The sequence below is a fragment of the Vicugna pacos genome, chromosome 2 (assembly GCF_048564905.1).
Source record: "Vicugna pacos chromosome 2, VicPac4, whole genome shotgun sequence".
Classification (NCBI taxonomy): domain Eukaryota; kingdom Metazoa; phylum Chordata; class Mammalia; order Artiodactyla; family Camelidae; genus Vicugna; species Vicugna pacos.
The window spans coordinates 92332626-92354791 of NC_132988.1; the positions used below are offsets into that span (position 1 = coordinate 92332626).

At 49.8% G+C, this 22166-nt stretch overlaps 1 protein-coding gene across 12 annotated transcripts in view; it reads left to right on the top strand.

Moving 5' to 3' along the window:
* The window catches only part of APBB2 (amyloid beta precursor protein binding family B member 2), a 348955-nt gene that overhangs the window by 321706 nt on the left and 5083 nt on the right, over positions 1-22166 (top strand). For all 12 annotated transcript variants that reach the window (XM_072944835.1, XM_072944814.1, XM_072944831.1 and 9 more), the window contains 5 exons: positions 13173-13287; positions 15826-15913; positions 16549-16632; positions 18295-18410; positions 19882-20061. In XM_072944835.1, coding sequence (XP_072800936.1) covers positions 13173-13287; positions 15826-15913; positions 16549-16632; positions 18295-18410; positions 19882-20061 — 583 coding nt within the window. The remainder of the gene's footprint in view (positions 1-13172; positions 13288-15825; positions 15914-16548; positions 16633-18294; positions 18411-19881; positions 20062-22166) is intronic.

The following is a 22166-nucleotide window of genomic DNA, read 5'->3' on the forward strand; positions in this document are numbered from 1 at the left end:
ATACCTTGTCAGATGGGGCCTTCTGAGTATCAAGTGTTCTGTTTCGGTTTTACCATCTCTGCTTTCAGGAAGGAAGCCAGCCCATGGTTTCACAATTCAGGAATATTTTACATAATTTATCCTTTGACTGTACCCTGAACTTTATACCCTGAAACCGTAACAGGACATAAGTTAACTCTCACTTGAAAACTAAATGTAAATTGTGTGTGCATATTCTCTTTCTGCTCAGCTATTCAGAGAAGCAAGGGTTTTTTTCTTTTTCTTTTTTTTAAACTGTAATACAGCACAGATGAAAGCAGACTCTCGTTAATTCTTGCTCTTTTCAAAGATGGACTTTCAAAAAATTCTCATTTCCTGGTTGCTCTCAAATATCCTTTTTCCTTCATTAGTAAGCTGGCTGGTAGCTCTTGTGTCTTCTCTCCCAGTGGCATGAGAAAGTCCTTTGTTTAGAAAAATGTGCCTTGAATTTCAATAACCTTAAACCACTTTAGGTCCTCAGTTTCACACTTACTCCATTTGGAACTCCAGCTCCTATGTGTAACCGTTAATAGGTTGCGTCGTGCCAGCGGGGGGCTGTGGGAAGAGGCTGCAGGAGCAATGAGGTGGGAAGGGAGCTCACTTTGCAAAGTCAGGTGCACTTGTCAGAGTAGGGGTTTTCTGTCTCTGTTTGGTCCTGGGAAGGACAGGCCCTTCCCCTAAGCTGAATTTTCTGAAATTCACTGGACACCAGATGGCAAATTGGCATAAACTCAGAATTCAGTTCAGAAGTCTTTCACCTACAGGGTGTCTGTGAATGAGTTTCAGGGATTATTGGACTTTCTCCTCCACCCCTTGAGAAGGTGTATAAAGTTGGGTGTCTGTGGACATCTCTTCCTGGAGTGTTTTCATCAGAGTCCAAAAGGTTCCCTGAACCTGAACAGGTTAGAAACATCCTCTCGGCAGACCTCCCTTTTCGCACCCTCAGTTGGTTACCGCACTGCTGATCGTACACATCAGGTCCACACTGAATACACTTCTGCTGTGAGTCTCACAGAGATTCACGGACGTGATCCTCACAGCATCCTTAGGAGGTGAGTACCGGTGTCGCTCCCATTTCACAGATGAGGAAACTGGAGAACAGAGGGGCTAAGGGCCTTGAGACAGGGCAGACAGTGAAGAAATGTCACAGACCAAAGAACTTGAAGCTGCAGGAAAAGGTGAACCATAAGGTTCAGGAGTTGGTGTGAGAGTTTTCATGACGTGAAATTTTATGTTTTTACTTCATTGCCATGTGGATAATGCCAGTCTGTGTTGGTGCTCAGAAGGGTTAAAAGACTCAGTGACGAAAGACAAGCATTGAAAAGTAGCACAAAGCAGAGAGTTCTGCAAAAATGGAGTGAGAAGTACCCTGGCAAGTCTTTGCTTTACGTGCTCAGTTTGTGAAAAGTAGATGGTGTGCGTTGCATAAGAAGTAGGTGGCTGTGCTGGGGAATTGGACATGCGTCCTCTTCCAAAAAGCTCTGGACTTAGACATTGTCATTCTAGTATGCTTTTTTTTTTTTTTGAGGGATTTCCTATTCATTTGGATGCAGTTACATACGCCAAGTAGTTGTTATTTCAGCCTTATCTTAATGAAAACATTGCCAATTACCCCTCCATTCATTTTCCCAATAAACAGCTTCCAAGAGCATGCTGACCAGGCAGCCTTGGGGCCTGCAGCTGGTGTGGAATTAATCGTGGGGTTGGAGTCTTCCCACTGGCATCTTGAACAGTGAGAAGGGAGTAAGCTTGTGCCTGACTCTAAATTTAGCTCTCCCCACCCTCAGAATGGCGTGGCCTTTGCAGAAGCCCAGCTTCGGGCTGCTGTTTTTTCCCCCTGCACATTACAAGGTGTTGGATTGGTTGAACAGCTGTCACTGTGACTCTTCTGCATTTTTTGAATGACATTTCAAAAATCACTCTGAAGTCCCTACTCATGGCTGGTTTTTACTTCAACACTTAAATCAAGCAGTGTCTGTTAACTCCAAAGAATTAACCTTGTTAAAAGTTCACAGTGTCATTTTCTGAGTACTGCCTTCAGGAAAAAAATATAGTAGTATTGCACTGTATTGTATTCTATGTATTGATGTTATTTTCTTAAGTGAATCACTAGTAATAGGTCTGATTTAAAATATCCAAGGCTCCAATAATAAACACAAAAGAAACAAATTGTATCCTCCAATGTCTAGGTTTAAGTTTACTTAAATATACTACGTGTGCTAGATATGGCCTTTTTAGTAAGAATTAAAAATTAAAAGCATCTGGCATAAATCAAAAACCAATCAAAGAAATGCTGCCCGTTCGTCTTTGTAGTAAGAGTCAAAGCACTTGAATCCTTTTCTGATAAAAATCTGAGCATTGGGAGATTTCCTAGAGCAAATGATCTGAGATGAAAAACCCAGGACTCAGGTGAAGTGATTTGCAGAGTGTTTGCTCAAACTGAGACTAGAATCCAGGACTTTGGATCCTTTACTGATAATCTAAATTGCCTCCAAAGACTGGCTTTTTACTAGTGGGGCAGTGCAGAGGGACAGGTGCCAGAGGTGACCTCATGCTATGAAAAGTGGTACCCAGCAAATCTGAGGGGAGGGCCACAGACACTCCCCCAAGTGCCCTCCCTTCCATGGGAGACATTTCATCTCACGCTCTGCCCAGCATGACCCAGCTGAGACATGACACCATCAAGTGACCTGGTGATGATCGCTACAGTGATGCAGTCTGTTGCACTTTGTGACACACCAGACGTTCTCTGCACACACCGTCTCACTTAATTTAGTTCTTATAATTACCCTGAGCTGGAGTACTTGTCCCTTTTTTCCTGACAAGGAAGCAGGTTCTGAGGGGCACACCATCCCACATGGTGTGCCTGGCACAGAGAGGGAGCCTAGGGGAAAGAGAGAGTAAGTAGTAGACCCAAAAGGGCACAGCCACCAACAGGATTTGAACACAGCTCTGCCTGCTCAACCAAAGGGCCTTGCTTGGGAACTTTCAGCCACCTTCTCCCCCTAATAAAGTTCACAGGCCACAGAGAGGGAGGGAGGTTCCCCTGTTCATCTGAAACCCCAGTTGCAAACCCTTTGCCCCACCTTGAACACCAGTGCATAGCAACCTGCTGGCTCATTTGGGAGATAAGCGTGAGGTGGTTCTGCAGGGCTGTGAGGAAGCATGAGGTCCCCATTCTCAGAAGACCAGAACTAGAGTCCCGCAGGCCTACAGTGAAATGCTGGCTTCACCGGGTACCGCTGTGTGACCTTGGTTAAATCCCTCAGTCTCTCTGAGCTTGTTTCCGTTTCTATCAGTGAGAACAGTAGTATTTACCTTATCAGGTTGCTGTTTTGGCGACACAGAACCAGAATTCAGGAAACAGTAGTTGGTAGTCTCTGGAAGTGACTGTGGTGGTCACATACACTGCCGTGTGGTCACCTCTGCCTTTGGGCATGCGTATCACAGTGGTTTCCCTCAAGTATTGAGGTAGATACTGACATATTTGTATTACAGAAGTCATGTGTGCTTATTGTTTAATATTCAAATAAACATAATACAATCTTCTGTAATCCCCCCTCCAGATAAGAGGTGACGCTTTGGATGTTAAATTGTTCCAGATTTTTTACCATGCATTTATTAAAATACACACTTAAACTTTTATGTTGGTTTTCCTCTAAGACCATACATCTTCAGCTTAGGTCGTTTGCTTCCCCCCATTTAATAATCTGTCACGGCCACTGTTCTGTATGAGGAGGGACAGCTCCGCCTTTCTGCCCAGTGACTGCAGATCGCCGGGACTGCTGGCTCTTCACTCAGTGATTTCAGCTCTCATCTCCGCGGGGCTCTGCTGGCTGCTCCGTGACCCCGGCCACAGGGCGCCTAACGGAGCGGGCTTCTGCCTTTCCTTCTTGTGTTGGTGCTCCCGCCTCCTCAGCCTGGCACAAGTAATGCATGCCTGGGGCTCTGTCCTTGGGCCCCTTCACACGGGCTGTGCTGAGACCAGAAGCCGGTAGGGAGCACCTTGGGTCGGGAGGTTTGGTGACTTCATTAGCAGAGCAGCTCTGGGGATGGACTCAAAGCCTTTGGCCCCAAATCCCAGACTGCTTTCAGCTCCTCTCCAAGGAGGGCAAAGTCTGTGTCCTCCTCACCTTAATGCTCCCATTTACCGGCCGTGCCTCGTCCCACCTCTGCCTCTCTGTCTCTGCTCCCTCCTGCTCTGTTGCTCTCTCTCGATGCGCTTCTGTGAAAGTACCTGGATTATAAAGTTGTAGCTCTATGAATAGGATGTCAGTAGGTAAGGCTGTTTCCATATCATTGTTTCCAAATGTTTTTTTACTGGGAGCAGGAGGAGTGGAAGACGAGGATAAGTGCTCCGCCGCTGTGCACCGCAGTTTCCTGTATTTCACTGTGATATTTTAGGCTTGATTACCTCCCCCGGTTGATATGTTGCCTCTGTAAAGTCAGCTGGCGTCTCTTGGCTTCATCGTAATGTGGCTCAAAATACACACTTCTGTGTGAGGGAGTTCAGCTAAAATAAGCACCGAAAGGCTATTAATTGCAGCAAAGTTGGGAAATAAGATGGGACGTCCGTGCTCAGAGTTGCTGTTATTGGGACGGTGTTATTTCCCAGATGCCGGCTGAATGCTAACGTGTTGTTTCTGCTCTGTTCCCTCATGCCTTCCCGGATTCAGAGAGAGGTAACCAACCGATGTTCACTTTTCCCCCTTCATGCTGTCTTAACTGTCTGGCAAAGCTCATGTGCTTTCTCCGTGCCCTGTCTTTCTTCATGCCCTGTCGCCATCCTCAGAGCCATCACTGTCTTTGTTGTGTTTAACATTTTCTCATCCTCATTGGTGTGTGTCTTGCACTTAAAACAGTGTGAAATTGCCTCTGGGTACCCGATCCTCTGCTGCTTGACCCTGTCTGGGGCAGGTGATGGGCAGGGTGGTTAAGAGGAACAGGAGCTTGGTCACTCGTGCTCACGGCTGGGCAGAGTCTGATCAGTGTGTTAGGTACTAGGCGTGATAGGAATAGGGTTCAAGTGTGAGGAGACCTTTCGTGCTTCTAGAAGAACTTGTATTAGGACTTGCTTGTTATGACTTCTCTATAGTTTCCCAGGTAAGGTTGGCTCTAGGCCAGTAGCCAGAAGGACCAACTCACTCTCGATCTTGATTATTAGCCAAACTGTATGGAATTCCCCTACCTTCCCACATCCAGAAGAACGTAGCCACGGAAAGGCCATGACTCTGAAATGGAAGACGTTTATTCCTCAGGTGTGTGTGTTTCCCGTGCTCAGAACCTCAGCCTGACCATTTGGTTGACTGGGGGCTTTTAAGTTCCGTGATTCCACAGCCCTGTCACCTAATAAAAAGCTCCATTTCTGATGGAAGGAGACAGTTTTGGAATTTTTCTCCTTGGAAGAATGACTGTGATTACTGCTCTTTGTGCCGGAGTCCGTCTCAGGTGGCCCTCCGGCTGGGGCTGAGCTCCGACTGGTGGCCGCCTTTCTCCCGGGGATGAGCTGCCGTCACGACTTGGTGGCCGGAGGGGACGGAGACCCTAGGCTGGATGGGCAACAGTACTGAGGTCGGCCTTCCACGGGGTGTGATTAGGAGAATTTGGGAGCATGACTGACTTTTTAATTGCTTTTGAGGAGGCTCTGGCCCCAGAGGTAGGGGAAGGTTCTGGAGGATGAAGGCTATGTTTGAACGTGAGCTTCTTCATGTAAAGTAACCACAAGGCTTGTCGGAGCCAGTGGTGAGGGTGTTTTCAGATAGTTGCTGGTTCCACCCTCTGTGTTTATTCAGGTCTCACAGGGAGCCAGCTGCTCCGAATATTAACAGAGAGACTGTTCTAGAGAGGACTACAAATTCTGGTTCGCCCAAGCCACCTGGATTATTTGCAGGTGGTAGAATTGGAAATCTGCCATGTACACAGTCTGTACCTCTCATGAATGTGCCTGGTGAAGGATTCCCTGCGGAGAATGTGTGTTTACCCAGGTGATGAGTTGCTCAGATGCCCCCATCAGAGTTTACAAACTTAGCCTCTTTTAAGCTTGCAAAGAAGGGAAAAGAAAGATGAGTTTACCAAACTAGAGCCTGAGCTTTGGGAAATTAGTGATGCCTGCGTGTGGTGCATGTGCCACTGGGTAAGATTAAAAAAACTAAAGTCATGTGCGTGCCCGTGTATGTGTGCATAGCCTTCTGGATAAGCCTTTTAGGAAGAGGACATTTCTCAACTCCCTCCCCCTACTTTCTTCCTACCCCTCCTCCCCAACAGGATTTTTCCAAGTGCAATGAGAAGATAAGGGCAGTCAGGCAAAGACGAGCAGGCAGTCTTGAAAATAGGACCCTTCCGTGTAGGCCCTGTGCAGGCGAGACAAAGAAGAGAGATGGCCCTTTATCGAAAAGGGGCTAGAAATGAAACGTTTGGATCAAATCTCTTTGCTGCTCTTTTGTCCGTCCTTGCAGGTGGGACCTGTCCTCTGAGGTGGTAATGACTCTGTTCGCTTATCGCTTCTACAGGATAAGCTGGGAGGAAAGGGTCTTCAGGTACATTTCAGCAAGTCTTATTATATTCATATCAGTGCAAAGATTTATTAAAACATCCCTTGTGGATGAGGAGACCGTATTTCAAAGTGGGCTTTTTCTTTGACTTCTTTTCCCTGGTTTATAATAACAGCTAACATTAATCGATGGCCTGTCATGTGCCAACCTTCAAATATTCCCTGCATCAAACATGTATTTGCTCAGAGCAAATGCGGGTTATGTAAAAGATGTTACCAAATTGTGGAGAGACTGAATGGAGGGACTCTAGCAGAAGAGGGGAGAGAGCCACTACCAGACACATCCGGGCTGTCACGTGGCTAACGAGGGTGGCTCGTTCTGGGCTGCTCCGGAAAGTGGAGCCTGATCCCATAGGCAAAAGTTGCAGGGAGGCAAGTTTCCATTCATCATTAAGAAAAGATATATTTTGATTCACTGGGAGCGTTCCAGCAAGGGAGCAGGCTGCTCCATTAAGTAAATGAGACTTTGTATGACTGAGAGAGTCTGGGCACCCCTGTCTGGGTTGCTGTGGAAGGAGGGACTTTGAAATGTTAGCCTGTGTGACCGCTAAGAGGTCTGTAGATGCCTCTTAAATTCCTTTTGAGGAGGGATATACGCATAAGCAAATTTCATTTATCTGAGAGTTGCTGCAGGGGAGGCAGGGGGAGATTTAGGGAAAGGGTGAGCCGTTCTGTCTTGGCCACTTGTTAATAGAACACGTTTGAATAAAGACTTGTGTATTCATTCATTCCAGCAAGATGGATTAAACCCCTGCAGGGCAATTAAAATGCTGTTCAGCTGAGAATAATAACAGCAAATCTTTTGTTCTTTTTCTTTGCCATTAAGAAATTTGAGGCTGTCATGTAAGATGTCTTAGCACTGACATTTTTCCCTGGCAGAACTTGAGGCCCGTCCTCTGGGGGAATAATTACTGGGGAGAACAGCAAAAGAAGAGGAACAAAAAGAGTTGGAAATGCAAGGGCTCAGCCAGCAAATGGTGAAAGGTAGTTGATCCCTGGTCCTCACTTCTGTGACAGTTTAAGGAAGAGACACAGCTGTAAATGTTGCACGTACTGGCTTATAAAGGGAGTACAGGGATCCCCCACTGCACAAAATAAATGGGGCGGCACCTCTTTTAGCAAATGGCTTCTCACTCGGGGAGTAAGCAGAGGACAAAAATGGTCCTTGCTGCTCAGTGGCAGACAGAATGTCTCCGACTGATGGGCATCTAGAATAATCTGTTGGAAAAGACAGTGCCTGTTCTGACTGGACCTTGTGGGACATCTGGGCCAGCTCTGTGGTCTTATAGATGCCCACGCCAAGGTGCTGGAGGAGGCATGACCATGGGGTGCCTGGTCCATGGCGTGCCTGATCCATGGCGTGGGGTGGCGTGGAAGCCCATCCCAACCTGGCTCAGCTCTGAGATCCAACACTTGCCAGGGAGCTGCAGCCCAAGTGCCACTGGCAGCTCTGTGCAGAGAAGTGGGGGCGGAGAGCCACTGAGGCTCCCCAAGGAAGGCTCCTGAAATGCCCTCATCATGATGTCAGAGCCCCTGCGGGCCCTGCCTGGCTGGGTGACCCCCCCTAACCCCGCGCCCAGATCCCCACGCGGGGCACTGGGCTGGTCTGACAGCTTCGGTTTGTACTTTCTGTCAGGAATACTGTCGCTGTGGAGGATGGTTATTAAGGCAATTTCTTATCCCTCTCAGTATACAGGAAAAGCTCTAGAAAGCATTAAATTACTCTTACAAATGGGCGTAAGATCTTTCAGGATCATAATGATGATTGGAAAAAAGTGAAAGGCTGAGTGGGGCCACGTCTGGGTCACCGTGAAGCTAGATGATGGGACACTGTTGTTCACTGGAGGTCCTCTCTCCTCTCATGGATGTTTGAGAAGCTCTGGAATGAGAGGTATAAGAAGAGGGTGCAGGGAGGCAGGTGCACTGTGCTCATGTAACTCCTGCACCCCACAGTCTCCTGAAGCTGGGACCCAAACTCCATTCTCCAGGGAGGCCCAGGTCCCTGCACACCTCTGTATCCCTGAGACCCAGTGACCTGTCTCCTGCCACCCAGCCCCTGCAGCCATGGGGACCTCTCCTGAAATCCCTTCATTTGATGTTTTGGAACCAGCCTCTCCTGGGCTTTCTTCCTCGGGGTCCAGGCCTTGTTTTGTCTCTTCTCATTCTCCACACTCTCATCTGCTCCCCTGACTGCAGCTGCCCCCCCCCCAAGCCGGGGTCTCCAGCCCAGACCATAGGACTGGGCTCAGGGACTGAGTGTCTACCTGCTTGGTGGGCGTGGCCGCCAGGTGCCCCCCAAGCACCTCACACCCATCATGTAGCCTGGAGCTTATCCGCTTCCTCCACCATATCACTCCCCCACCTTCCCCCAGTGTGAGAGTGCTTAGTTGTCCAAGCGGGGGCCCCACAGTTACTCTGGATTCTCCCTCTCGTCTCCCACACCCCTCAACCCTGCCAGTCTGCCTCCACCCCCCGACTCCCCCCCCCCCCCCGTCTTCACGGATGCTCATGGAGCCTTCCCTGTTCCTCTTCTCTCACCCCAACCAAAGCAGCAGCCCCGGGGCCTCCTTCCTTTGTCCCACTTTGTTCTACCAGAAGGAACTTTTCAAAACATTTGTCAGATAGGGTTACGTGTCATATTACAGACTCGATGATTCAGAGTAAGGGCCAGGCTCTTGGCAGGACAGGAGCACAACCTCCCTGCAGCCGTGGCCCCTCACCCTAGTGCCGGAAGTCATGCACAGGACTGGAGTTCTTCCGAACCCTCTGTGGGCTTGCTTACCTCCGTGCCTCTGCTCATGCGCATGTGAGCGTGCTTTGAGCCATCGCTGCCCTCTCACCCTGCTGAGGTCCTTATCCTTACTGACGCAGCTCAGACCTCACTGAGCAGCTCTGTCATCGGACAGCGGGCTTCCTAGGCTGGAGCCTCATCTGTTTGTGTTTGCATCCCTGGTGCCTGGGGCATAATAGTGGCTCAGAAGGTATTTGTGGAAGTGAATTGAATATTTTTTTAAAGTATAAGTCTTTATACTGAATCATAATTTGACTAGTATCGTAATACTGGCAGCGGTATTACTTTCATATTGCTGCTGTAGCAAATTAACCACAAACTTAGTGGCTTAAAGCCACGCAAATTTATCCTCTTACAGTTCTGGAGGTCAGAAATCTAAAATGGGTCTTTCAGGCTAAGATCATGGTGTCAGCAGGGCTGTGTTCCTCCTAGAGACACCAACAGAAACCCCTTTCCTTGCCTTTTCCAGCCTTTAGGTGCTGCCTGCCTTCCTTTCACCTCTAAGGAAAGTGCCTCCTCCCTTCCCTTGTAGTTGTGTTGGGCCTGCCCGGATAATCCAAGACAACAGCCCCACCTCAAGATCCTTCACTTCATCCCATCCGCAAAGCCCCTTTTGCCCTTTAAGGTAGCCTATTAACAGCTTCTGGGAATTAAGACAGGGACATCTTGGGAGGGTCATCATTCTGTCTACCAAAGCAGCCTTATTGAGAAACCAGGTGCTGAGAAGCCAGGCTTTTAAAATAACCGGTTTGGACTCCATTCTGAGTAATGATGAGAGTAGCTAAGCCGCATATTTCACTGCACACAAAGGAAGTTGTCTGGCTTGTCTATGCCCCAGATCAGAAAGAGAGGTCTTAAAAATCCCCATGTTCGGGGCTTCCCGCTGTTTTAGGGTGACTTGGGGTCTGTTTCATGGGAATAAACGTGCACATCTCCTGACCCCCACAGTGAGGAGGAGGAACTTGTGTTCTCCTGGGAGGTTAGTTACCAGACTGTCAGCTATTAGGGACCGACAGATTTCTGCCTCCCTGATCTGTCAGCCTGGTACCTGGGAGGGAACAGGAAAAGACAAAACTGTAGGGAAAACAAAAGTGTCAGAACCTCCCGAACAGGCCCTGCGGCTGCTGCGCTGCCCCTGTGGGAAGACGTGGATTCCAGATGGTCTCCTCAGGCATTAATCATTTTCTCCTGAGCCAGAAGGAAAATGAAGATTGATAAGAATAATCTTAAAAAATTACTCCTAAGGGGTTGCATCTGAAAGAACAGAGGGCACAGAGCTGAAGTTTGATGGGAGTGATCCATCGCTTTTTGATCAGGGCCTGTTTGGTCCTCCCCGACGGTGTCTTTGCACTTGCTGCACTTGGAGACCAGCCAGCAGTCTGGGGGAGCAGGGTGGATCTTGGAGGCTTACATCATAGAACATCAGAGCCAGAAAGGGACCTTGGAAATCATGTTACATGACTTAGAGATGAGGTCCAACTCCATGCCCGAGGTGGTATAGCTCAGTGGAATCAGAAATGGGACTAGAGATTGGGTTGCCTGAATCCTGATCCATTGCCCTCTCAGGGAGGACAGATGCAGGTGGGAACGTTACAGGAACTACTTAAGGTAGGGCATCACTGGCTGTAATCCACTGTGGTACAGAACGCAGACCCTGTCGGCATTTAGACACCAGCAAGGTGCTGGGGGCCGTCTTTTGGGCTGAACAGTACCGAGTAGATGGGTTAGTGAGCTCCAGAAGGGCAGGGGGGCCAGGGTCGCCAGGTGGGAAGACCCCCCTTTCTGGAGCAGAGGGGAAAGCTCCTTGGTTGGAGGAAGGATGCTGGAAGAGTTGGTGGGACCAATTTTGGAACTCCAGAAATGCAGACAAAAGTTTTTGGATTTTCCATGGGTGACCACAGGAACTTCAAAGAGATTTGACCTCAGAAAAATGGCAACTGAACGTGGAATTTTTAAAGAAGAGAGTTGTGTGTGACAAGACACTGTGTGTATTACTTTGGGACCCACCCAGGAAAGAAAAGTAGCCAGAAGGAGGGGGACCACAGCAGGACTTCCCTTGAGCATGGTCTCCAAAAGTGATGTCCTCTCTTCACTTCCTCTTTAAGTAATGTGCTGTCTTGGTCGGGCTGAGACTAGGATGGAAGGGCCTCAGGAGCACAGTGTGGAGCGAGGCCGTGCACCACCTCTGAGCACAGGCTGACTTTCTAGATGGGCGGTGGGGGTGCCACAGGCCCCGTGTGTGAGAGGAAGGGGCACTCGGTACCAGCTGTGGCCAGGCCCGGGCTGGGTCCTGGGGACGAAGAAGGCACAGATCATCTTCACGGAGCTCCGAGGGGAGTGGGGAAGACAGCGCATAAGCAGACGCTCACGGTACCCAGGGCTGAGCGCCATGTGTCCCAGGGGCGCGGCGGCTCTGAGAAGGCACTCGCCCAGCCTCAGCTGAGGCTGAGACCGTGGCCCAGGCGTGGAGACGGCGGGGCAAACGCGAGAACCCACTTAGGATGCTTGAGTGGTAGCAGCGCTGGCAAGGATGGGGTGACTTCAAGACATTTTCAAGAGGTCAAGCAGGCTGAACACGGGGTTTGGGTATGGAGTGTGGGGCGTGAGGAAGGCCCCAGATTCTGGCATGGAGGACTCCAACTGAGAGAGAACGGGAGGACACAGGGGAGGGCGGAGGCGAGCAGACTTGAGGGCAGGTGTGCACGGTTGGAGGTTCAAGGGCCTGTGGGCAGCCAGATAAAGATACCCCTGGCCTGGAGTCACCACAGGGCTCCCCGGAGCAGGCAACAGGGAGGGCTTTTCTGGCCAGACCTTCACGGTGGCCGGTTGCCTCCAGCAAGTAGACCCCTCTGCCTTCCCAAAGAAGCCAAGTCTGTCTTGGGGAAAATCTATCACAGTCTGTGAGAACACTGCCAGCTCCTACATTAAGGGAAGTAATACATTCATCTGTGATTATATCTACAGACAAGGATCCTAGCTTAGCACCACACACAAAGAAATCACTGTGATCCACTACCAGATGGGTAAATCTGGGCATTTATTTTTCATAAACACTTTGAACCGCTGTCCTCAATACTAAGAGTGAGAAATCTAGTTGTATGGCATGGTTCTTCTGAAGCCAGGTAACATCACCGGCGATATCCTTTCATCAGTAAAGCAGATGCTGAAATCCAGCACCAGCTGCACCGCCGTGTCTGAGCTGACGATACAGGTGTGAGGCTGAGGCTGCTGCCGTCGCCCCAGGCCCTAGAGTAAGAGAGGTGTCGCGCAGAATCAAGTGCCTTTGACAGGACTTCAGCCTGTGGTGTCTCTGTGTTGCTGTGATCGCCCGTCCACTTTCTCAGCAGCTGCAGCTCTGATCTGCTCTCCGGCCACCTATTTACACATCAGAGCCTATTGTTCTGCTTCTGCTGCACCCCCATGTTTGCCACAATCTCACTCATACAAATTCATGCTCCTCTCGAGCCTGTGTTCTGTTCTGTGGTCATAATACATATAATCATAATATTTGTTATTACTCTGGATAGAACTGTCCTATAAAATTCGGTTTTCATTAAGCATTGTTCATTAAGATCCCAGGAGCTCAACAAACAGAATTTGGGGAACATCCTAGTTACTTCGCTCAGAAATGAATTCCTAATATCCATAAAACTGTTCCTCTGTTTGAGGTAGCTGTTGACACTTATTTTTTTACCATCGCGTTCTCTGTTTACCTCTGACATGCTGGCTCTTAGCTCAGTTAACATTCACAACCAGAATGTATGTTGCGTAAGGTTCTTTATCCTAATGTACCGATACATTTTGTTTGCACAGAGATTTTGCTTATGTAGCAAGAGACAGAGACACAAGAATTTTGAAATGTCATGTATTTCGATGTGACACACCAGCAAAAGCCATCGCCACGAGTCTCCACGAAATTTGTTCCAAGGTAAGGTGGGTCAGGGCACTTTGGCCCGCCCCTCTCTTTTTTCTCACTGCTCCAGCAGGGAAGGGATGTGGTAGGGCTGGAGAGTCTGGCACATGGACCTGCAAATGGAGCTCAGGGAGAAGCAGGCAGACTGTCAAGTTCAGCAAGCGTTGTTAATACTCTTGAATGGTGCTCCACCTACAAAAGGAGGACAGCCTTGGTCCCTTCCGCAGTCCGGGGTGTATAATAGGTGGACAGAAGGGTGGCAGGTGTGCTGGTGGAGACGCACCATGTACAGCGAGCCCCTCCGGGAAACGTGAAGGGAGTTGGCAGATTTCCGAGGGACAGGGCCCCCTGATCTGAGAGGGAACACGGACAGAAGGAAGGGAGGTCCCCTTCCTTCTGGGGGGTCTGTGGAAATGCAGGCAGCTAGGGGTGGTCATGAACACACACTGACTTCATGAGAACACACCGCAGCTCATGAGCACTCTGGCCAGTGGTGAGGCAGGGCTTTGGTCACTGTCACTGGCTCACGATGGTAAGCGCCCCACTTCATTAACCAGAGTCGCAGCCTCAGAAGGAGAACTGACAGTCGGGTGTCACAGCCCAGTCTCCCTCCCTCCCTCGCTCCTTCCCTCCAGCGCAGCATCCCCGCACCTCTGCGGGCCCTTCACTGACCTCCACCCACAGGTCTGGTACTTTTCAGGAGCCTGCTCTGGGACCGAGCCGCTCTGGCTCTCGTGGAGGCCTTTCTTGTGTGGACCTGAAACCTTCCCCTCTAGGACCTCCACGTGGTTACTGGAGACATGTGGTCTGTGGCAGTGAGAGAGATTCTTTGTCTCTGCTGGCAGCTCTTGGACTGGAGGGCATGTGGAGCCGCACTGGGCCTGGCTCACGTGGTGCTGGATGGGTGTTTGCTGCTGAGCCTTCCTGCTCCCGGCTTCCTCCTTTCTCCAGCATGCCCACCCTGCCTCCTCAACTGCTGTCGGGTCCCAGGGTTACCAGGCCCCTAAGCGTCCTGTTCCAGGCACACCCTGCTTGCTTTCCCATGCGTGACCCAGTGTTCCAGAACAGACCGTGGCCACTCTGACCGTTGACCTCCAAGAATCCATTCTTATTGACCACGTTACCTGCTGGCTTGGGTTCCAGGAGTGGTGGCCAGACCTCCAGGACACTGTCCCCAGTCTCCCTCAGTCAGGCCTTTCCAGTCCCCAGGTGTACTTACTGACCTGAGCACGGGCTTCATGTCACCTGTGCTGCATGTCACCGTCGTGCCTTCAGGCTGGCACCCTTACACAGCCTCACTCCTACAAGTCCTCGAGCTGCCAGGCCCAGCCTGGTCTCGGAGAAGCAGGAGTGAAGTTCCTGAGGGAGGGGAAGGGATGAGAGCTGTCCCCGGTCCCCAGAGAAACAGCACAGCGGTCTGCTGCTCTGACCATGTGACTGGGCCCTGTGGGGTAGTCGCCGGTCCAGAGAGCCCGTGTCACAGCAGCCCAGTGCACCTTCCTCACGTGCATGCCGCGCTCCCCAGTTTCATTTCCTCATCCATTCACATAGCAAATGTAATTGAATGCCGTGCATGCACCAGGCCCTGTTCTGAGGAGACAGCAGAGGCTAAAATAGAAGATCCTGGCCCTTGTGGAGCTTGTACTCCAGTGTGAAGCCCTTAGAGCTCGGCCTGGCCCAGAGCACGAGTCTTCTGCTGTCAGTAGCCCTCCTGCCCGCCGTCCCAGGCGCACATCTGGAGACGGCGGAGTGGAGCTCTGGGGGGAAGTGACTTTGTTCCACCCGGGTGGGAAGGTGGGGCTGGGAATGAGGATGTGAGCTGCTTTGGGGGTCAGTGAAGGTGGCTTCTTTCAGTCTTCAAAGCCACAACGCTGTGAACAGGGGTGAAAAGGGATGGTTCTCAAGTCAAGGAGACGTTAGCAGCCCCAACAGAGGAGAGTTTGAAAGAGGGCTGACAGATTTAAACAGTTCGACAATAACGACAACACTGGCAGCTAACGCTTCTGAGTGTTCATACTTACTCTCAGGACCGACACAGTGTTACTAGGGACAGATGTACCATCCCCATGTGCAGTGGAGGAAGTGAACCAGGGCAGGTGACTTGCCCAAAGCCACACAGCTAGTAAGTGGCAGATGTGGGGTTTGAACCCATGTACTCTGTCCCCAGAGCCCTGAAGAGAGTACCCAAGAGTCACCATCTGGAAGCAGTAGGGGATGTCCGTTGCCCTGGGTTCCACTGACTGCTGTGGGCCAGGAGCTCTGTGCACGACTAGGGGTATTTTGGGGGTTGTTTCAGTAGAGGTGGGAGCCTGGTAAATGGAAGAATAAATTCCAAACAATTAGGAGACTGTTAGTTACTCTGAGGTACATTCACTATTATCCCCAGAGAAAATGGGCACAGCTTTTGAAATATACAGCTCAGAGATACGGGGGTGGGAGGTCAGGCAACAGAGCCCATTCAACTTGGAAGTGAAGTCGGCACAGACACTGGCTGGACCAGCTGAAGACCGGAGTCTGTAGCCGTGAGCCATAGCTGCGTTTTCTCTTTGTCAGATTATGGCCGAACGGAAGAATGCCAAAGCCCTGGCCGGCAGCTCCTCACATGAAAGGACCAACGTGAACCTTGACGTTCCCCTGCAAGGTAGGCAGGCCGCGCCTGCGCCCTCCACAACGCGCTCTCCACGCGGGTCAGGAAGCCAAGGGTCTCAGATGGATCCCTGGCTTTTCTGGTCTCCCTAAATCCCATGTGTCGAGCCTGCACTCGGCCCTCCGTGCATGGCTTAGAGCTGATCTTGTGTCAACAGGGTTCAGCATGAGGGGACAGGATGCATTTTGTTGTTGTTGGACAAGATTAAAGAAAAGTACCTTTAGTGGTTTTGAAACTCAGGTACAGCCTGGGGTAAGGACCAGTTGGTTTAAAAATACATGGGCTGATATTTTGGGGAGCTCGGTTAAGTTATTCTTCCTGTCTCTGCGCTCTTTGTGATTACATCTTCTCAGGGCATCAATTATACCTAATAAATAGGACATCCAAAGCTGCGACCTAGCACACATCCAAGGGACAGTCACATCTCAACACATAAATTCTAGTTCTGCTTTCAAATGCTTTCCTACCTAGAAATGAAAGATGAACGAGACGTTGATTGACAGAGCCCCAATGTCTGGTGGAAGAAATGCTGTTCTTATAGAATGATTGCCACATTTATCTCTAGAAACACAGGACGTTATATGTATATCAGAACCATTAAGAAAGATGTGTCGCTTTGTTCCCTGTAGTAGATTTTCCAACACCAAAGACTGAGCTGGTCCAGAAGTTCCACGTGCAGTACTTGGGCATGCTGCCTGTAGACAAACCAGTCGGTATGTGTCTTCATTATTTGTCTTTATGCTTTGCAAGTTTTGGGGAGTGCGTGGGAGGTGTTCATCCTCCCATCGGGGTGGGGTCTGCTGTTTTACTCCCTTGCTTTGTCTTGAATCAGACCCTCATGCTGTCACCAGCCAGAGTGCACAAACAGTGCCGAACAGGGGAACAGTAGGACAGGCTGAGTTACTCTGATGTGTGATCCCAGAACACAGGGACTTGAACAAAGCAGACCTGGGTTTCTTATTCACACAGCAGTCCAGAGATGTGCAATTCAGGCTGTGGAAGGGCTCTGCCGTCCTGAACTGGGGCTTCTGTTCAGGGGGCGCCTGCTTCCGTCCTTGTCACGTGGTGGGTGAGGAGAAGGGGCTGAGGGAGCCCCTGTGGTTTCCTCTTAGATGGGACCCAGAAGCAGCACACGCAGAGGTCAGCTCACATCCCAGGAGCAGAATTTAGTTGCTTATGCATACTAAGCTGACAGGAGGCTGGGAGATGTAGCCATTTCCTGGGTGAAAAAGGCTGTGGAGAAATCAGAACCTTTGTGCACTGCTGGGCGTAGGTAAAAGGGCACAGCTGCCTTGGAAAACAGTCTGGCAGTTCCTCTAAAGTTAAATATAGGGTTACCGTTTGACCCAGCAGTTCTCCTGGGCTTATACCCAAGTGGAATGAAAACATCTGTTCACACCAAACCTCGTACACGGAAGTTCACAGCAGCAGCATCCGTAATAGTCAGGACGTGGGAATAACCCACACGGCCATCAGCTGACGAATGGGCAAATCAAATGCACTTCCCTGCAGGGGCACTTTAACTGGCAATAAAAAGGAACGAAGTGTTAGACATGCTGCAACATGGCTGAACCTTGAAAACGGTATGCCAAATGAAAGAGAAAGAGCCAGTCGCAGAGGCTGTATGATTCCATTTATGTGAAATGTCCAGAGACAGGGCTGGGGGCTGGGGGATGGGAGGAAATGGAGGGGGACTCCTGGAAGGCATGGGGTTTCTTTGTGGGTTGATGAAAATGTTCTAAAACTGATTGTGGTGATGGTGGCACAACTCTGAACATACTAAAAACCACTGAATTTTGCACTTTGAATGAGTAAGTTGTATGGTGTGTGGATTATATCTCAATAAAGTTGTTATCCCACCTCTCCCCCGCCAGAAATGGCTGTGGGAACACCCAGCCAAAGGGCCCCACTGAACAGCGCAGACTGCTCCTGTCCGGGGGCCATCCAGACTGGCCGTTACTTAACTGACAGAGTACAGTGAAGGATGATCAGGGAATCTGGCAGATGCTGGCTTCTGTTGGGTCCCCCTTTTGAAGCTTCTTTGCTTAGAAAAAGTTAGCATTTGAGTACTCGGAGCTAGGGGATCTTTGTTGGAGGCAGAGAGAGAGGGAGGGAGAGATGTTCTAGTTAGGACGTGGCATGCTATGTCTCTGGAGGTTCTCATGAGCCTTCTTTCTGTTGAAAAAGCTGGCATTTCTTTGTTTTTTTTGTTTTTTTTTTTTTTTTTGAGCAATGAAATGCTCAAATAAAATGTCTTGTCTGGGACTACAAATAAAAGACCAGTCTGGACATAGCTGTCACTGGGTGATTTGGGCCCACATCTGAGAGTCAGAAATAGCTTTAGGACCTTTTTCAGTTGTCCCTTCCATCCACAGGAATGGATACCCTGAACAGTGCCATAGAAAGTCTCATGACCTCGTCCAGCAAGGAGGACTGGCCGTCGGTGCACATGAACGTGGCCGATGCTACTGTGACTGTCATCAGTGAGACGGTAAGGAGGGTGGCAGATGCAGTTGGTCTTTCTGGGTTACAGTGAGATTTTGGATACAGTAATCTTCCATGAAACTTAGGCATGTGCCAAGGCTTGACCTCTGGGAAGGTGTGCTTGCTTGTGATTAAAATAGCCTATGTGCAAAAAACAAAAACTCCTCCCTTTGTGTCTGTATCTCTGCATACCTCAGAGGCTTCTAGTCCATTGTTCCTCATTCTTCCTTCCTGCTGTGCCCAGGAGATTGATGTCATTAGTCAGAAGTGACACTACGATTCTAACAGTAACTCACTAATGGGGCTTGGTTTTCTGGCCACTCTCCAGGCTCCAGTATTGACTGGGCTGTGTTGTCTGGGGTTGGGGCACAGGAGACGCTTCTCTCATGGAAGGTCCTGTGGTAGCAGGGGCCACGGGTCATCTGGAGAGAGGCCAGCGTTAGCCTCAACCCAAATTATCCCAATTTTGTGGTTGAGGAAATTGAGGCACAGAGAGGTTAAGTAACTGCCCATGGTCACACAGCTAGAAGTAGCACGGTCAGTTTTCCATCCTGCTTCGGTGAAGCACCTGTCATGATAAAACCATAAATCCTTGGCCTGCTCTTGCTTCTATCCATGAGCAGCTCACCTTCTAGCCCAGTTTAGTTTCTAAAAAGAAGTAAGCTGCTCACTGGCCCTGCCTGCCTGCCACTCCAGCCTGCCATGTGGGATTTTCTTCGAGTCTGCAAACATGTGGTGCCTTTTCCTACCTCAGCACTCTGCCAGGGCTGCTCCTTCTGTGCTCTGCCCCTTTACATAAGTCAAGGTGTTAATGAGCCAAAAGTCACCATTCTGGATGTATTTACTAATTCAAAAATTGCACGTGGCTGCTGCAAAGGATGTGGTGTTCATAAGAATGACTTCCAGACACTTCTTCACACATCATTATTTGGATACCAGTTTGTGAAAGGGGGGTTAAAAAGGGATTTGACAACTTTTTGTTTTACACAGTTTTAGGTAGAAATGTGATTCAACGTGCTGTTCACTCTGGGTAAAGACACGGATGGAAAGAGCCCATGGCTCCTTTTCTCTTGGTGCTCTGGGGTTTCCAGTGGGTTTGCCTGAGAGAATGGGTTCTGAGCCACTGGATGGGCAGGATATATAGTGTACATGACATTGCTCCTACCCCGGTGATCCCACGGGCTTGAATGCAGCGGTCAGAGAAGGGATCGCACACACCACTTGCAGTGTAGTTCAGAGCGAGATTAAATGCCAGCATGCGGCACCCACAGCAGCAGTGGCGTCCCCAGACGCATTCAGAAACTAACCTTTCTAGAAAGATGCTGCTCCTTTCTAAATTCAGTCTGGCTATGTTTTTTTTTTTTTAATACCACTTCCTGTCTGCAGCCGCACTAAGCAGATGCTGACTTAGGTCCGACTGTGCCTGTGGCTGTTGCCTGGCTTCCTGGAGCGCGGGCTCTCACCAGCATCTCTTGCAGAATGAAGAGGAAATCCTAGTGGAGTGTCGGGTGCGGTTCCTGTCCTTCATGGGCGTCGGGAAGGATGTGCACACGTTTGCCTTCATCATGGACACTGGGAACCAGCACTTTGAGTGCCATGTTTTCTGGTGCGAGCCTAATGCCGGGAACGTGTCTGAGGCGGTGCAGGCCGCCTGCATGGTGAGTGGCCCGGCCCTCGTGCCCTGGGCTTTTGTCTAACATGCTGTCAATTGGAGCAGGGTCACTAACTTAAAAGTAGCAAAGCCTAAGCTCTAAAGTAATGCTTAGCTGTGCAACAGGGCTGTGGTAAGAACTGCGTTCACAGATACAACGTAAGCCAAGTATGCAAGAACACCCTCATCCTGTGGGCAGAATCAATGACAAACACTCTGCTGTCTCAGGAGGCCAGGACACCCGAAGGAAGCAGGACCGGATGGGGCCAAGTGCTTCTGTGGAGACTCCAGTAGCACTGAAAACGATAATCTTCAAAACCACAAATTTGAGGGTTCCCAATTCTTGACCCCTAATTTCAGTGTGATCAGGAAATGCTGGTCATGCGTGAGTTTTTTGCTCTTTGGAACCAACTCAGTACTTTTAAAAAATTCAGTGTATTGAATGATTTTTATTTCAGATAGTTGGTTTAAGTGCATTGTTCTTACACACTTGGTTTACTTTATGTCTGTGAATGCAGTTCTTACCACAGCCCGGTTAGGCAGCCCTCTTTTATTTATGAGGAAACAGAAGCTGGGGAAAAGGACGGGCCCCAGGGCAGGGCTGGTAAAGGATAGAGACTGCGTTCATCCCCAGGTCTCCAGGCAACAAAGCCAGGGCCCTTTGGGCCACGTATATGAGTTCAAACAAAAATACCTCATCAGTCGTTCTGCAACTATCCCTTGATCTCCTATTATTCTGGGTACTGGCAGAGTTCTAGTAAGGCGGGAGCTGTATAAATGCAAGCATCCAGATCTGGGCTGCATGGTGTATTCTAGCAATAGCAGGTGTAGTTGGAGGCGAGGCCCATGTCATGTAGGGCCTGTGACCTCACGCCAAGGTGTTATCTTCAGCAAAGATTGTTTAAGCAGAAGAGTGAATAGAACATGTTAGGTTTCAAAAGCATAGTCTTTAAAAGAAAAAAATGGAGAAAACAAAGCAGAAGAGGGTTGAAAAGACAAGGCTGAAGTGGGGAGACAGGCCAGAAGGCCAGTTTACTGCTCCAGGGGAGAGCTGCGTCTGAACCAGGAGTGGCAGTGGGAAGAAATAGGAGCGGTGTTGGAGGCACCTGGCTAGGGGTGAGGAGTGCTGGATTTGAAGCACCTGCACTTCAGTTAATTCACTCCACTGTTTATGGGCCAGACTCTGGGAAGTTCAAGTAGGACTAAGACATGGTCCTTGCATTACAGAGTTTGGGTATATGGGGGAAACACGTAAACCCAATTTCTGTTATGGCATAGAAAGTACTCTCAGTGAAAGTGTAAGACTGCAGTGGATGGAGGAGTAACTGGGAGGAGAGGGGCCCTGAAAACAGATCACACATCAGGCCTGAGGTAAAGGAGTGGCTTGAGGCACACCCTTGGGGCCCTTGCTCCTTTGTTTGGGGACCGGGGAGAGTCACACAATTTTGAGGCTGAGGGAGGAGAACCGGTGAAGCTGGATTGGAATGGGGGTCACGCTTACAGTTGGTCCAAGGTCCTGGTGGTAGATGGAGAGCCTGGGGTTGGGCTTAGCCTGCTGATTGGTTAGAGTGACTGAGACTGGGCAGAAGATGCCATGCGTTCAGGAACAGGTGGAGTTAAGGGCAGTCTCTGTTTCGTCACAGACAGTACGTTGCTAGGTTAAGAAAGAGGGGGGAAGGATGCGCTGGATGGCAGAGGCAGAGATGGGGGACAAGAAGAGAGCCAATTGGCTTTTATCTTAAAAGCCATCTTTGAACTGGAGATGGGAAAAGCGGGGAGAGAAGCCCTGTGCTGTGCATTTATTACCTGACTTCATTCTCACCCAAGTCCCTTGTTAGAGCAGTTTCCCCTCGGGTACCACGGGGCCAGGGCTCTGACGCAAATCCACCTGCGTAAAAGGACCAGGGCTGGGTGGAGGGGAGCTGGGTGGGAGAGGAGTCGAGGTGAACCTCCTGACCATGCACAGGAGGTTGAGATGGGATGAAAGGACTGTGTGAAGAAAATAGAAAGCGGGAGAGTGTGGCCAAGCAAAAGTGGATGATGACTGTTTAGGTATTTCATGAAATGGAGAAGGATCAGAACAGATGGTTTTAGTCATAAAATGAATGGCTT